This window comes from Lutra lutra, chromosome 16, assembly GCF_902655055.1.
Source record: "Lutra lutra chromosome 16, mLutLut1.2, whole genome shotgun sequence".
Classification (NCBI taxonomy): Eukaryota; Metazoa; Chordata; class Mammalia; order Carnivora; family Mustelidae; genus Lutra; species Lutra lutra.
In genome coordinates this window covers 17,034,241-17,047,562 of record NC_062293.1, presented here as the reverse complement: position 1 = coordinate 17,047,562, position 13,322 = coordinate 17,034,241, and the positions used below count along the sequence as shown (strand labels likewise).

The 13,322-nt window shown below is 57.9% G+C and overlaps 2 protein-coding genes across 3 annotated transcripts in view; both read left to right on the top strand.

Annotated features, from left to right (window-relative positions):
* CRHR1 (corticotropin releasing hormone receptor 1) overlaps nt 1–5,673 on the top strand; it is a 52,027-nt gene extending 46,354 nt beyond the window's left edge. The window contains exon 12 of one of the 2 annotated variants that reach the window (XM_047708880.1): nt 58–5,673. In XM_047708880.1, coding sequence (XP_047564836.1) covers nt 58–397 — 340 coding nt within the window. In that variant the 3' untranslated portion in view covers nt 398–5,673. The remainder of the gene's footprint in view (nt 1–57) is intronic. The other variant, XM_047708881.1, reaches the window with a different exon arrangement.
* A 4,145-nt stretch (nt 5,674–9,818) lies between these two features.
* On the top strand, nt 9,819–12,042 carry SPPL2C (signal peptide peptidase like 2C). Its single transcript, XM_047707904.1, has one exon. The coding sequence runs from the start codon at nt 9,872–9,874 to the stop codon at nt 11,933–11,935; it is 2,064 nt and encodes a 687-aa protein (XP_047563860.1). The 5' UTR covers nt 9,819–9,871; the 3' UTR covers nt 11,936–12,042.
* The last annotated feature ends 1,280 nt before the right edge of the window (nt 12,043–13,322 follow it).

Below are 13,322 nucleotides of genomic sequence, written 5' to 3'. Positions count from 1 at the left end.
GGAAGGGAGTGCTGAGACCCAGGCTCCCGCAAAGTGCTCTGCTCCGCGCCCTCGCAGGTCCGCTCCGCCATCCGGAAGAGGTGGCGCCGGTGGCAGGACAAGCACTCGATCCGCGCCCGCGTGGCCCGCGCCATGTCCATCCCCACCTCCCCGACCCGGGTCAGCTTCCACAGCATCAAGCAGTCCACAGCGGTCTGAGCTGGAGGGCCAGCGGCTGGAAGATGCTCTCCAGGCTCCGCCAGCTGCCCTGCCTGTGGAGGGGACCGGCCCCTTCTCACACTCTGTATCCCCAGAAGCCTCTGGCACCGACAGCCTGGGGGACACGCCCCCTCCCCGACCCCGGCAGAGCAGGAGTTCCAGGTCTGTGAGAGCAGCCACAGTCTGGGCCCCGGGATGAATGGGAAATCATCTGTAGGATTGGTCTGGGTCCAGGGCCTCTGGCTCCCCCGTGCCCCAGTCCTCCCTGGAGATGGAAGGAAAATGGCCAGCTGGGAACACAGAGCAGTGCATGGGTCCCTCCAGGAGGTGCCTTCTCCCAGAGCACAAGAGACCTGGGGCCTGTCCTCAGCAGCTGGGGGGCAACAATCGCTGTCCTAGAGGAATTAGGGGAAACTTTTGTGACAGCCTCCCAGCCACTATGATGATGCCTCCGGGTGTTGGCAATGCTTTCCAGTACCAACTGGAACCAAAGCCAGGTTGCCAGAAGCCCCAGGCAATGTCATTAGAAATCAGGTGACATCATCAGACCACAGGCCACACAGCAGGAAATCCTCCCGAGCACCCGGACTTCATCTGTGGCACTGTCGTCGGAAACGCCCTGTCTCGCTGCCTTACACCTTGGACCTTGACTGCCCTGCAGGCCAGCAGGCTGCCCCCGCTTTACCCCCACAGTATTCACACGCTGCTTTCTGTCTCCTCCTGTCCCTGGTGTCTCCCCCTGTGTGGGAAGATGGGAGTGGGAGGGAGAGGGAGTGTCCTGTGAGCAAGAAATAGGGGGTGCCCCAGACAAAGCCAGTGTCCCTTTCAGGGGGCAGAGAATAATCGGGGCCCTCCTGCCTGCTGGCCTCAGGGGTCTGGCCTCCGGGGGAGCCTCTGTGCTGGTCGCAGGGAATTTGGGGCCCCCTGGGTGTAGCATGATTAGCTAAGCGGAGATAGGAGAAGGGGCAGGGCACTTGGCTCCTCTCTGCCTGAGGGTCCTAGAGCTGGACAGCTGGCTCTTGGGACAACCAGCTAGCCCCCACTGGACCCTCCCATGGCCAGAGGTACTGGGTCACTGGAGCCAGGCTTTCAGAGATAACAGCATCAGCTCTGAGGGGTGGCTGTTGTAGATAATAATATTTATCTTTCCAACCAGCATTTGTGAATGTCTGGTCTGCACAGGGCTGGGTGGGGAGGGCACAGCAGAGAAAGGGAAGCCAGTTTTCAGTCTTTGGGACCAGGATGTGGCTGGGAAACCTGACACTACTCCCACCCCTCAGGATGGGGGGCAAGGTGAGACACTGGGGGCATGGGTCTGCAGACTCAGCTTCCAAGGACAGCTCTTAGAAGGGGAAAGTCGTGGGGAGGGAGCCACAGGTGAACAGTGCCAGCCAAGGACACTGTGGAATGGGCAGGGGCCACGGGGACAGCTTGAACCCAGGTGTGGCCATGGGACCAGACAGGAATGTGTCCCAGCCCCAAGGGAGGGGCGGAGCTGGAAGCCAGAAGTACAGCTGAGGAGGCCTTGACACTGTCTCGGCTTGAGACTCCCAGAAAAAGACTCAGAAACAAGGTTTCCAGAACCAATTCGGGGAAAGGGAGCCCAGGAAGCGAGTGGGGGCATGAGGCCAGGAAAGGGGGCAGCGGAAGTCGGGGATGCCCACCTCCACAGCGCCCCCTAGAGGCAGCCGGAGCGTAGTCCTGCAGTAGAAGCTTGAAGAGCCAGAATAGGGCACACCCCGCCCTTAAGCCCACCCCAGGGACCACAAGGGAGGAAGGCTGCTGTGGGGGGAGGGGTTAATCCCCTTGCACTTCCCCCAGCCACATGAGCCATGAGACCAGGAGAGAAGGCCTGGGCACAGCAGCGTCTGGTGGAAGGCAGCCCGTACCAGCTCCCGGGGCAGCAGAGGGGGTGGGACACAGAAACTCCATCCTGGCACCCAGGGATAGGGCAGCCTGGCTCTCGCTCCTGGGTCTCCAGACGGGGGATGCGGGAGGGGACCAGAGGCACCAGGACAGAGATAGGCTGACAGCCTCCTGAACAAGGGGGGCGGGGGGGTAGGAGAGAGAATAGCCCCAGAGAAAGATTTGTGGAACAAGAGGGACAAGAAGTACCCACGATCGAGGTGTCTTTTGCAACTCTGCCTTTCACTCAGTGAAGAAGTGAGAAAGCAAGGCTTCCCCTGCACAAGTTGGGCTGTAGGGACGGGGCTCTCCAAGGATGGAGGAGCATTGGAAGGAGGTTGCCTGGACAAGAGGTCCCGGGGACCCGAGCTGGGGCACCGCCCCCTTTCCTGCTGGTGCCTCCAGGTTGCTTTAGCTGCTGGGCCCCCTCCATGCACCTGCTGTGCACTCAGCCCTGCCTGGCCCAGCACAAGGGGCAGAGATGAGCGGCACCCCCAAGACGAGGGCCAGCAGACAAGGGCAAAGCCACCAGCTCCAGAAGGCCACATCAGAGGACACCTCCAAGACGAGGCTGACAGTCATCAGAGAAGCTGTTCGGGGGGGCCCTGGCCAGGGGCTTCAGGACACCCCCCATTCGGAGACTAAAGGGAGGAGGGGCTGCTTCAGGAACATCCGGGCCCCAAAGAACTGTATCTCCTCTGCCACGGGCAGGTGCCCAGAGTTTAACCCTTCCACGGCCCCTGGCTTGGAGACCAGGGTGAAGACAGGCCCCCAGATGGGGTTTCTGAGGGTCACTGTGCCCTGAGGTTCAGCTGGTGGGCTGGGTGGGAAGAAGTCCCTTGGGGGTGAGTTGGGGTGTGATGAACGGACAGACACACGAGAGCTCTTCTCCACACCGCACCCAGAGGCTGCACCCGAGCCCATTACTCCCTGGGACCCTCCTTCATGGGCACGGACCCCTGGTGGAGGAAAAACCGCCCTGTGGGGTTTTGGTTTTCCAGTTCAGGCCCCTTCACCTTTGAGTGGGACAACATGGTCCCTACACTGGGGTCCTCTGTTTCCCCTCCAGGCCTCCTCAGTCCTCCTGTCCCTACTGAGTCAGATGCCCTGGGATAGGACTGGGGAGGGAGTCAGATGTGGGAAAAACATGCTAGGGAGGAAGGGAGGTTTTAGAATCCAGATGTTAATACTTAATTGTGGGCATTGGTAAACTGCTTTGCAATCAGCAAAATCCTTTATAACATGTGTTATCTAGTCTTCAAGTGACTCGGAGCAGGGAACACCCCATTTTACAGCCAAAGAAACTGAGGCCTGGTGATCCCTCTGAGATCAAAGGTCCAGGGCTCTTTCCGGCCCTCAGTGGGCTGCAGTCCCCAGGTTTGGGTTTCAGGAGGCTGGGACAGATAACGCAGCTCTTTGGGGAGGGGGCAGCAGGAAGCCTCAGGGCTTCAGATCATCTGGTTGGGGACGAGTCCCAGGTGAAGATGGGACCAGCCCAAAGATGGCACGGCCAGCGTCCAGTTGCTGAGCTCAGCTGGGTGGGAACAGTGAGGGTTCTGTAGGTCCATCCTGATTCCCGGCACGCACGCCCTACCTTCCCAACACCCTCCACCCTTCCACTCCTTAAATGGATACTTAATGGCAAACAGGCCACCAGAAGCTTCTGTGGGTCCCCCTGCACCCACCCAGGCTCTGCTCAGTCCAGGCAAGGGGGTCACCAGCCTCCAGCTCAAGGGTCTCTCAGGATCATCTCATGGACCGCCCCGACTTCAAACTCAACTGCCCGCCTGAAGACGAACGGGAGCTGGTCTCTGTGTTTCAACACCAGCAACACCCTCCAGGGCCGAGTGCTTACTAAGCACCAGGCACAGCCAAGCCCCTCGCCTGCTCTTCATACTACCCTGTGAGTCAGGGGCCGTTATCCCCACTAAACAGGTGGGGAAAGGGAGGCACAGAGAGGGTATAAGGCCTGCCCCAGGGCACCCAGCGGTGGCATGGCTGGGTGTGAGCCCAGGCTGGCCTCATCCAGCCTCTACGTGTTCAACCCTATGCAGCAGGAGTTCTTTGCCCCTCCATGCCCCGTTGCTCCCTCCAATACCCTCCCTAGAGAAACTCCTCAGTTTCCCTAGCTTGTAGGCAAACAGCATGCAGACAGAAAGCTAGATGTAGAACTTGGCCCCTACAAAGTGGGGGTGTCAGGGAGCCCACTCCTGAGCCTGGCCCCGCCTCCAGGTGTCCCAGCTCTGTCACTGTTTCATGCCAGAGCATTGCCTCCTGTCCCTCCCTTGTACAGCCTGCCAGCCTCTGCAGAACCAGCTGGTCAGGCTCGGGGTCAAGACAGGCCCGCACCATGTATATTTTTCAAAGTTCTACGTGTGTTGGAAACATCAATGAGATCATCATCTGGGGATAACTTCAGAGACCACCTTCAGCCCCCAGACTGCCACCCACTCCATCTGCCCCTCTGAGGGGTCCTGGACAGATGCCTGCTGCCTGGCCTCATTGCCCACTGGGCCAAGGCAGGTGGGGGCAGAAGTAGGGGTGAGGGCCATGTACTCAGTGTACCGTGAGGAGACTGGGAGAGTGAGGTGGGCACCCAGCTAGGGTGGGGGAAGACGAGGAGGCAGACCCACAGGGGCTCCTGCCTCTCACCTCCATTGCTGGGGCAGTTGGGGAGGGAGCAGAGGGTGACCCAGTCCCTTCTCGGTGTCTGTACCATCTCTAGAACGTGCATCTAGGACAGCCCCGGGCCAGGAAGTGAGGCCAGTGAGGGGGCCAGTAAGCTGGGCCACCTCCCCACCCTTCTTGAGCAGCCACACTGGGCTAAGGCCTGCTGTGTGAAGTCAGCTGTCCTTGCTGCCCTGAGTGGACAAAGACAAATGCTCCAGGTGCTCCTCTAGGTCCCCACACAGAAGGTGGAGACATCGCCCCTGGCCTGCCTGGGACAGTGAAGCTGAGAGCCCAGGCCATGGCTAGAGGAGCAGCAGGGAAAGGAGCAGAAGCTGCAGATACAGGGGGAGGCCCTCCAGGAAAGGGATGGAATCTGGAGATGGGGGTGGGCCGGGCTGCAGAGTCTTGGATCAAAAAACCATCCTCAGCCACTTGCCACTTGTGAGATGGCGCCTTCCTGGGCATTGTGCAGAGCGCCCCCTACAGCCAGCCAGAGAGAAGAGCAGCTCCAGGGTCATGGGAGTGAGTGGCGACGAAATGGGGATGAGGGTGGGAGGATCTGGGGAAGCAGCCTTTGGAAAGACACCCAAAAGCTTTCAGTGAACCAGGTCCCAGGAAGAGCCTCAGAGGGAAGAAGCCTAAAGAGAATTCTTTGAGCCAGGACTCCAGGAGCCCAGGGGTAGATGAGGGAGGAAGGGCAGCAGCAGGCTCTTTTGGGGAAGCCTGTTTTTCAGAACCCCAAATAGGGGCATAGAGTGGTCTAGTTCCAGAACTTTTTCATCACCCTAATGGAAACCCCATTCGCATTAAGCTGTCACTCCCCATTCCACCATCCTAGCCTCTGACCACCACGAACCTGCTTTCTGTCTCTGTAGCTTTCCCTATGCTGGGTATTTCATAAAAGTAAAACCATACTTGGGGCACCTGGGTGGCTCAGTGGGTTAAAGCCTCTGCCTTCGGCTCAGGTCATGATCCCAGGGTCCTGGGATCGAGCCCTGCATCGGACTCTCTGCTCAGTGGGGAGTCTGCTTCTCCCTCTCTCTCTGCCTGCCTCTCTGCCTACTTGTGATCTCTCTCTATCAAATAAATAAATAAAATCTTAAAAAAAAAAAAAGTAGAACCGTACAGTGTTTGTCCTTTCATGTCTGGTTTCTTTGACTTAGCACAAAGTTTTCAAGATTCACCCACATCATAGCAGGTGTGAAAACTTCTTTCCTTTTTATGGCTGAATAATACTCTGCCATACAGAGAGACCACACTATCCGTTCATCTGTTGAAGGCATTTCTGTTCTTTCCATCTATTCTGTGTTACTGCGAATAGTGCTGCTATGAACATTCACGTACAAAGGGTTTTTTTTTGTTTTTGTTTTTTTGTTTGTTTGTTTTTGGAACACCTGTTTTTGTTCCTTTTGTTATGTACCCCAGGGGTAGAATTCTGGGTCATATGGTGACTCTACGCCTCATGTACCAATGATCAGCCAAAGGGCTTTCTACGGGCAGCTGCACCATTGCACATCCCCACCAGCGACGTAGGAGAGTTCTAATTTCTCCACATCTTCACCAGAACGTGTTACTACCTGTGTTTGTAGTCACAGCCACCGTGGTGGGTGTGAGGGTTGGTTTTTAAGAGACCCAAGACTCCCTGTGTTGGGAGATTGGGGCCCAGAGCGAGGGTCTAAGCTGAACATCAGCGGGGCCCCAGACAGATTTTATTATCACAGCACTCAGGAAGGGGCTGGCTGGCCGCCCCACCGTGCTCAGATCTAGGTGCTGGAATGCAGAGAGGTCTTGCTTCCCTAACTACCCCTGACCATCGTGCCAATCCTTCTTCCCTGCAGTGGGAACCCATGGAAGGAGCAGCTGGCAGCCTTCCCCAGTCCCCAGGTCCTGCCAGGTTTCCCCGCACCAGCTGGGGGCATGCTCACCAGTCTGCTGGCTTTTTCCCTCATGTATTTCTGACAGTTACCTTGTCACTGCAATTACTGTTCGTAATTGAATCAAATGTTATAGCCACGGACGAAACAGAATTGCACAAACAAGGAGAAATGTTGTCTCTTCTGAAAACTCGGTTGAAAGACACAATTTGAGTCACACAAACAATTAGCTGTCAACTCAGGTGGGGGGTGAGACAAATAGAAATACCTGGGGTTGGGGGGAAGAGATTGGCGGAGTCCAATCTCTAGTTGCCGGTGGTATGGTGGTGGCTCTAGCTGCCGACCACTTCACAAGATCCTTGAAGCTTGCCCTCCACCCCCCGCCCACCGAGAACCCAAAGCTGGATGTTGGGGATGGTGTCTTATCAGCATGGATTTTTCAAGGAAGGTGACTTGGAACTCCAGGGGATGGACCTGTGATCAAAGCAGATGCCTTAAGGAGATCAGTGACTGGATGTTCTCTGAAAGTGAAAATAAAATGCATTTTGTAGGGATGCCTGGGTGGTTCAGTTGGTTGAGCCGCTGCCTTCAGCTCAGGTAATGATCTTGGGGTCCTGGGATCGAGTCCCGCATCAGGCTCCTTGTTCAGCGGGGAGCCTGCTTCCTCCTCTCTCTCTGCCTGCCTCTCTGCTTGCTTGAGTGTACTCTCTCTCTCTGACAAATAAATAAAATCTTTAAAAAAATGTATTTTGTAGGTTGAATTGTGTTCCCAGAAATGATACGTTGGAGTTCTAAACTCCAGGACCTGTAAATGTGACGTTATTTGGAAATGGGACCTTTGAGATGTAACCATGTTAAGATGAAGTCACTGGATGGGCCCCAGGGCAGTATAAGGGTGAAGGTGTGGGGACAGCAGAGGCAGAGATGTGACTGATGGGGCTGCAGCCCAAGGACACCAAGATCGTCAGCCACCACCCACATGAAGAAGCAGTGAGGAAGGACATGGTGAGTCTCGGAGGGAGTCTGGCCCTGCTGACACCTTGATTCTGGACTTTGTCTCAGTCAGCATGGCCTGTATAACAAGTAGACCGGAGCTTAAACAACAAGTACAATGTCGCACAGTCCTGAGAGTTGGGAAGAGTGAGATCAAGGTGCCGGCTGAGTGCGTTCCTCGTGAGGGATCTCTTCCTGGTTTGCAGACCTCTGCCATCAGGCTGGATCCTCACGAGGTGGAGAGGGAGGTCATCTCTCTCATGTCTCCTGTAAGGAAACCAATCCCATTCCTGAGGGCTCCACCTTCAAGACACCATTTCCTTCCAAAGGTCTCACCCCCAAATACCATATGTAAAGGTATGGAGGTGACTTTTCAATGAGTCCCGTCTTCAAATGATTTTTTTCAACACGCCCATGTGCTAGCCAGTCCCAGTCATCTGGAACAAGTGGGCAAGCCAGAGTCTGCTGGGCACCCTGTGCAGAGCATGGCAGAGTTCACCAGAAGTTTCCATCTTGTCCAACACCCTGAGTTTCCATCTTGTCTCTACCACTCACGTGTCACCTTGGAAAAGTCTCTTCACTGCCTGGGGCCTCGGTCCCTTCTACTAAAAAGCAGGGTCATTCACAAACACATCCCACACGCATTTTCCAAGTATCATTTGCTGTTCCAGAATCTGAGAGCAGCAGAGAGATAGACAACGTCTCTGTCCTCACAGAACTTGACCAGCGAGAAACAGAAAATAAACTAGGAAACACATGAGCAAAGACGTGAGTTGTGGGGTGCCTGGGTGGCTCAGTGGGTTAAGCCTCTGCCTTCAGCTCAGGTCATGATCTCAGAGTTCTGGGATCAAGCCCCGCATTGGGCTCTCTGCTTAGTGGGAAGCCTGCTTCCCCCTCTCTCTCTGCCTGCCTCTCTGCCTACTTGTGATCTCCATCTGTCAAATAAATAAAATCTTAAAAAAAAAAAAAAGACAGACCTAAGTTGTGATCATGAATGCTAAGAAGAGGGCTTGTTTGCTCCTGGCCATGGTGGTGGAGGGAACACTGAGGCACGGGTCTGTAGGATAACTAGCAGCGGGCGAGGCCTCTGGGCAGGGGGTCAGAGCTGGATGGCCAGGAAGCCTTCTGGAGTCAAGAGGCCGGGAAGCTCCCTGGGCAGGGTAAGGCCTAAGGGAGGGGTTGGTGTGGGAGCTGGATCTGAGGCATGGGGTGCAGGCCTGTGGGCTGGGCTTCTCCCAGCTCAGGTTTACTCCTCCATGCAGAAGGAGTGCTCAGGAGCTAAAGCTGCTGTCACAAAGAGACCCACCATGAGCCGAGGGCTTAAGGAAGATAATGTACCCAAGTGTCGGTGTTGTGCTTCCCATAGCATGGGGCCACGTGTACAGCCAGGGTCCTGCTTCCTTTCCTTCCTCTCTTCCATCCCTTAGGACAACGTCCTCCCCACCATAGTCAATGGCCTCCCCATGACTGGCTTGTGAAACAGGAAGAGACAGACGAGGGGCCTCGTGATCTCTCTCCAGACTCCTAAGGGGCTCCCGTCATTTCTGCTCAATTCCAATGGCAAAGACTTGACCATATGGCCGATCCGAACTCCAAGGGAAGCTTGAAATGAGATTCTGGTCACGTGTCACTACAAAAGACCATGGGTTTTGGAGGGCGCCGCACAGCCTCAGGCCAGCTGGGCACAGTAGTAATACTCCCCTGCAAGGATGTGATGAGTACAGATGAAGTGTGTGGCACTTAGTAAGTGTTCAATGAAAGTTTGCAAGGTCAGTGAGGTCAGGGCTCCCAGAGGCCTCAGAAACCCTGTGGTCCAATGTTCTCATTTCTTGGCAGCTGAAGAAACAGGTGCAGAAACGAGAAGCATCTGTCCAGTTGCTCAGTCCCTAAGGGCCAAAGTTGGTCCAGAATCCGTGTCCTGGGTCCTTGACCCCATCCTCTCTCACCTCTGATTTCCAATGACCTGATCCAGGCCCACCAGGAGCTGAGCAGAGAGCAGGGACCCTGGGGACCTCTCTTGGGGGCTGGGCAGCAGGGCTGGGGGACAGCCCAGAGAAGGACCCTGGGCTCCGAAGTAGTGCCCTGGGCCCTGGTGGCATGGCTTTGTGACCAGGTAGGTGTGGCTCCAGTATCCCAGACAGGAGGCCGGTGGCTCTGTGACAGAGGGCCACACCCGGCCCCCCCGGGGAGCAGCGGCCGCTCGGGGAAGCAGCGGCAGGCGGCTGAGGAGGATGGCGTTCCTGGGCGGCTTCCTCCTCCTCCTCCTCCTCACCAGCACCGTGGCCCGGGGGGAGTACGGCGTGGTCCACGTGGTGGCCGAGAACTGGAGCAAGGACTACTGCGTCCTGTTCAGCTCTGACTATGTCACCCTGCCCCGGGACCTGCGCCACGCCCCGCTCCTGCCCCTGCACGATGGCACCACGGCCCCCTGGTGCCCAGGCCCCAAAGCCCCCGGCGGGGCCCAGCCCAGCTCCCCGCGCCAGCGGCCCCTCCGCCGCGCCACCGCCATGGTCATGAGGGGCAACTGCAGCTTCGACGCTAAGGGCTGGCTGGCTCAGGGCCAAGGCGCCCACGGGCTGCTCATCGTGAGCCGGGTCCGCGGCCAGCAGTGTGCGGACACCAGCCCGGCCTCCCAGGACCCCCAGCAGCCCCTGCCGGGCCTCACCATCCCTGTAGCCGTGCTCCGCTACGCCGACATGCTCGACATCCTCAGCCACACCCACGGCAGCGCCGCGGTCCGCGTGGCCCTGTACGCGCCCCCGGAGCCCGTCCTCGACTACAACATGGTGGTCATCTTCATCCTGGCCGTGGGCACTGTGGCCGCCGGCGGCTACTGGGCGGGCCTGACCGAGGCCGATCGGCTGCGGCGGCGCTGGGCCCGAGGAGAAGGAGGAGGAGGGGGGGGGCCGGGCGGGCGCCCCCAGCAGGGAGTGCCGGCGGCCCCGGGGAGCCGGGAGGACGAGGACGAGGACGTGCCCGTGGACTTCACGCCGGCCATGACGGGGGCCGTGGTCACCATGTCCTGCTCCATCATGCTGCTGCTCTACTTCTTCTACGACTGCTTCGTCTACGTCATGATCGCCATCTTCGGGCTGGGGGCGGGCACGGGCCTCTACAGCTGCCTGGCGCCCCTGGTGCGCCACCTGCGCCCACAGCCCGCGCGGGGACCTGCGGCCGGCCGGCGGGTCTGTGTGCACCGGCCCCTGCTGCTGCTGGCCGGCCTGTGCTCCGTGGTGACCACCCTCTGGGTGGCCCACCGCAACGAGGACCGCTGGGCCTGGCTCCTGCAGGACACGCTGGGGGTGGCCTACTGCCTTTTCGTCCTTCGGCGGGTGCGGCTGCCCACGCTCAAGAGCTGTGCCTCTTTCCTGCTGGCCCTGCTCGCCTTCGACGTCTTCTTCGTCTTCGTCACGCCCCTGCTCACCAGGACCGGGGAGAGCATCATGGTGGAGGTAGCCTCCGGACCCACGGATTCCTTGAGCCACGAGAGGCTCCCCATGGTGCTCAAAGTGCCACGGCTGAGCTTCTCAGCCTTGACGCTGTGCGACCAACCCTTTTCCATCCTGGGCTTTGGGGACATCGTGGTCCCTGGCTTCCTGGTGGCCTACTGTCACCGCTTTGATGTGCAGATCCACTCGCGCCAGGTCTACTTCATGGCCTGCACCACAGCCTACGCCGTGGGCCTGCTGGTCACCTTTGTGGCCATGGTCCTCATGCAGATGGGCCAGCCCGCCCTACTGTACCTGGTCTCCAGCACCCTGCTCACCAGCCTGGCTGTGGCCACCTGCCGCCAAGAGCTCACCCTCTTCTGGACCGGCCAGGGTAGAGCCAAGACACCTGCCCAGCCTGTGGCAGGGCTCCGTGGAGCCCCTTCGTTTGGCTCGGAGAAGCAGGAGGGTGCGGCAGACGTCCACGTGGCGGGCCAGTTTGAGGGGGCTGCCAGCCACCTGGCAGTGGACTTGGACGGCAACCTGGAGGAGGACACGGCCGACACTGCCACCGTGTCTGAGGACGAAGTCACTGGTCCGGATGGTCGCAGTGATAGCTCTGAGGGCTGGAGCGATGCCAATCTGGACCCCGACGAGCTGCCCCATGCCTTCCCTGGCGCCTTGGAGGAGCCGATGCCACGGGAGCCGCAGGCCATGCTGAGACCGATGATGCCACTGATGCCACCGCCCTCAGAGCTGGGCCGGGTCCAGGCCCAGGCCCACGACCCTGGCCTGCCATGGGCAGGGCTCCACAAGAGGAAGGGCTTGAAGATAAAGAAGAGCATGTCGACCCAGGCTCCCCTGTGAACCGGAACGCTGAGACACGTGCCTCTAGGGGGGCCGGCAGAGTACGACACAGCGCAGCCACACGTGGTCCAAAAGCAATAGGGGCATTAAAGATATTCCATATCTACTCAGCAGAGCTTCGTTGTCTGTTGTGACTGGAAGAAAGCGGCGACCATGGCATAGATCCATGCAGGGCCTGGAGGGTTCTGAAGCTGGGTGCCAGCGCCCAGGTGTGCAGAGCACTTAACAGGCCCAGAGAGGGCACGTGACAGGCGTGAAGTTACTCAGCAAGGTCAGGAATTGCTCCCAGGGCTTACTGGACTTACTCCCCTCTCCCCACCTGCCCACCCTTGACGCCGGAGCCCCAGCTCCCCGGCCTGACTGATGGGCCCCATCCCTGGAGCCCCACCTCACAGCCCGTCTTTTCCTCATGCTCGGGTCCAGCCGAACCATTACTGTTCTTTGATCGCACCATGTCCTCCCCTCTCTCTTTGCACATGCTAGTGCCTCTGGCTGGGATGCCCTTTCTGTCCCAGACAGAAATACCCCAACCCGGGTTTACTCAAACACTCTTAGACACCTTTCAAGTGCCAGCTCACATCCACCCTTCCCCCCGAGACATCCCGGCCTGAGGCATCCTGACAGCAGCACACACCCAGCGTTGTATCCACAATGCTGAGTCTACCCATTGTGTCCACAGGCACTGAGTATGTACCTGCTGTGTGCACTGCCCCATGGGGGGCCACAGAAGGAGGCTGCTGTCTAGCTGGGGAACAGCAATTGAGAACAGACCAGAAACAACCTGAGAATCACCTCAGAGCAGGGAAGGAGAGATCAGAACCTGAGCGGAAAAATGTAGAAAATTAGGGCTCTAGTTCCCACACTCCCTTCACTGACTCTGGGCATGGACCATAGTCTCATCTTCAAAATGGGACTTATAATATCATGTCTCCTAGAGGCAGGGGCATGGACAAGATGACCTCTTGAGGACTCCATGGTTTTTTAGGTCGGATGCTGTGGTTATATGCTGTTTAACAAAGGAAATGAACTCTGGGGTCAGGAAAGGCTTCATGGAGGAAGCTTTGCTGGAGGTGAGGGACTCATCACAGAGGCCATGTGGTACAACGGTTAGGGTTCTTGGACCACTGCCCCCTGGAAATTCCAGCTCTACCACTGACCTACAGCATGTCGCTGAGCCAGTGGCTTAGGGCCATGGTTTACTCATCTGTAAAAAGGAATAACAATAAAAACCCCAATTATCATAGGGCTTGGGGGAGGTTGGAATCAGTTGGCTGATTGATGTGATGCTTTATGAATGTTAATTGTTTCTATCCCTCCCCTACATCCAACTCCCACAGGCCTCTGAGGCCTGGCCCCCGACTTCCGTGCCAACCGCTCACACCCAGCA

Bases quoted from the DNA above. Each gene is read 5' to 3' on its own strand.
- SPPL2C (XM_047707904.1), top strand. From the start codon at position 9,872: ATGGCGTTCCTGGGCGGCTTCCTCCTCCTCCTCCTCCTCACCAGCACC.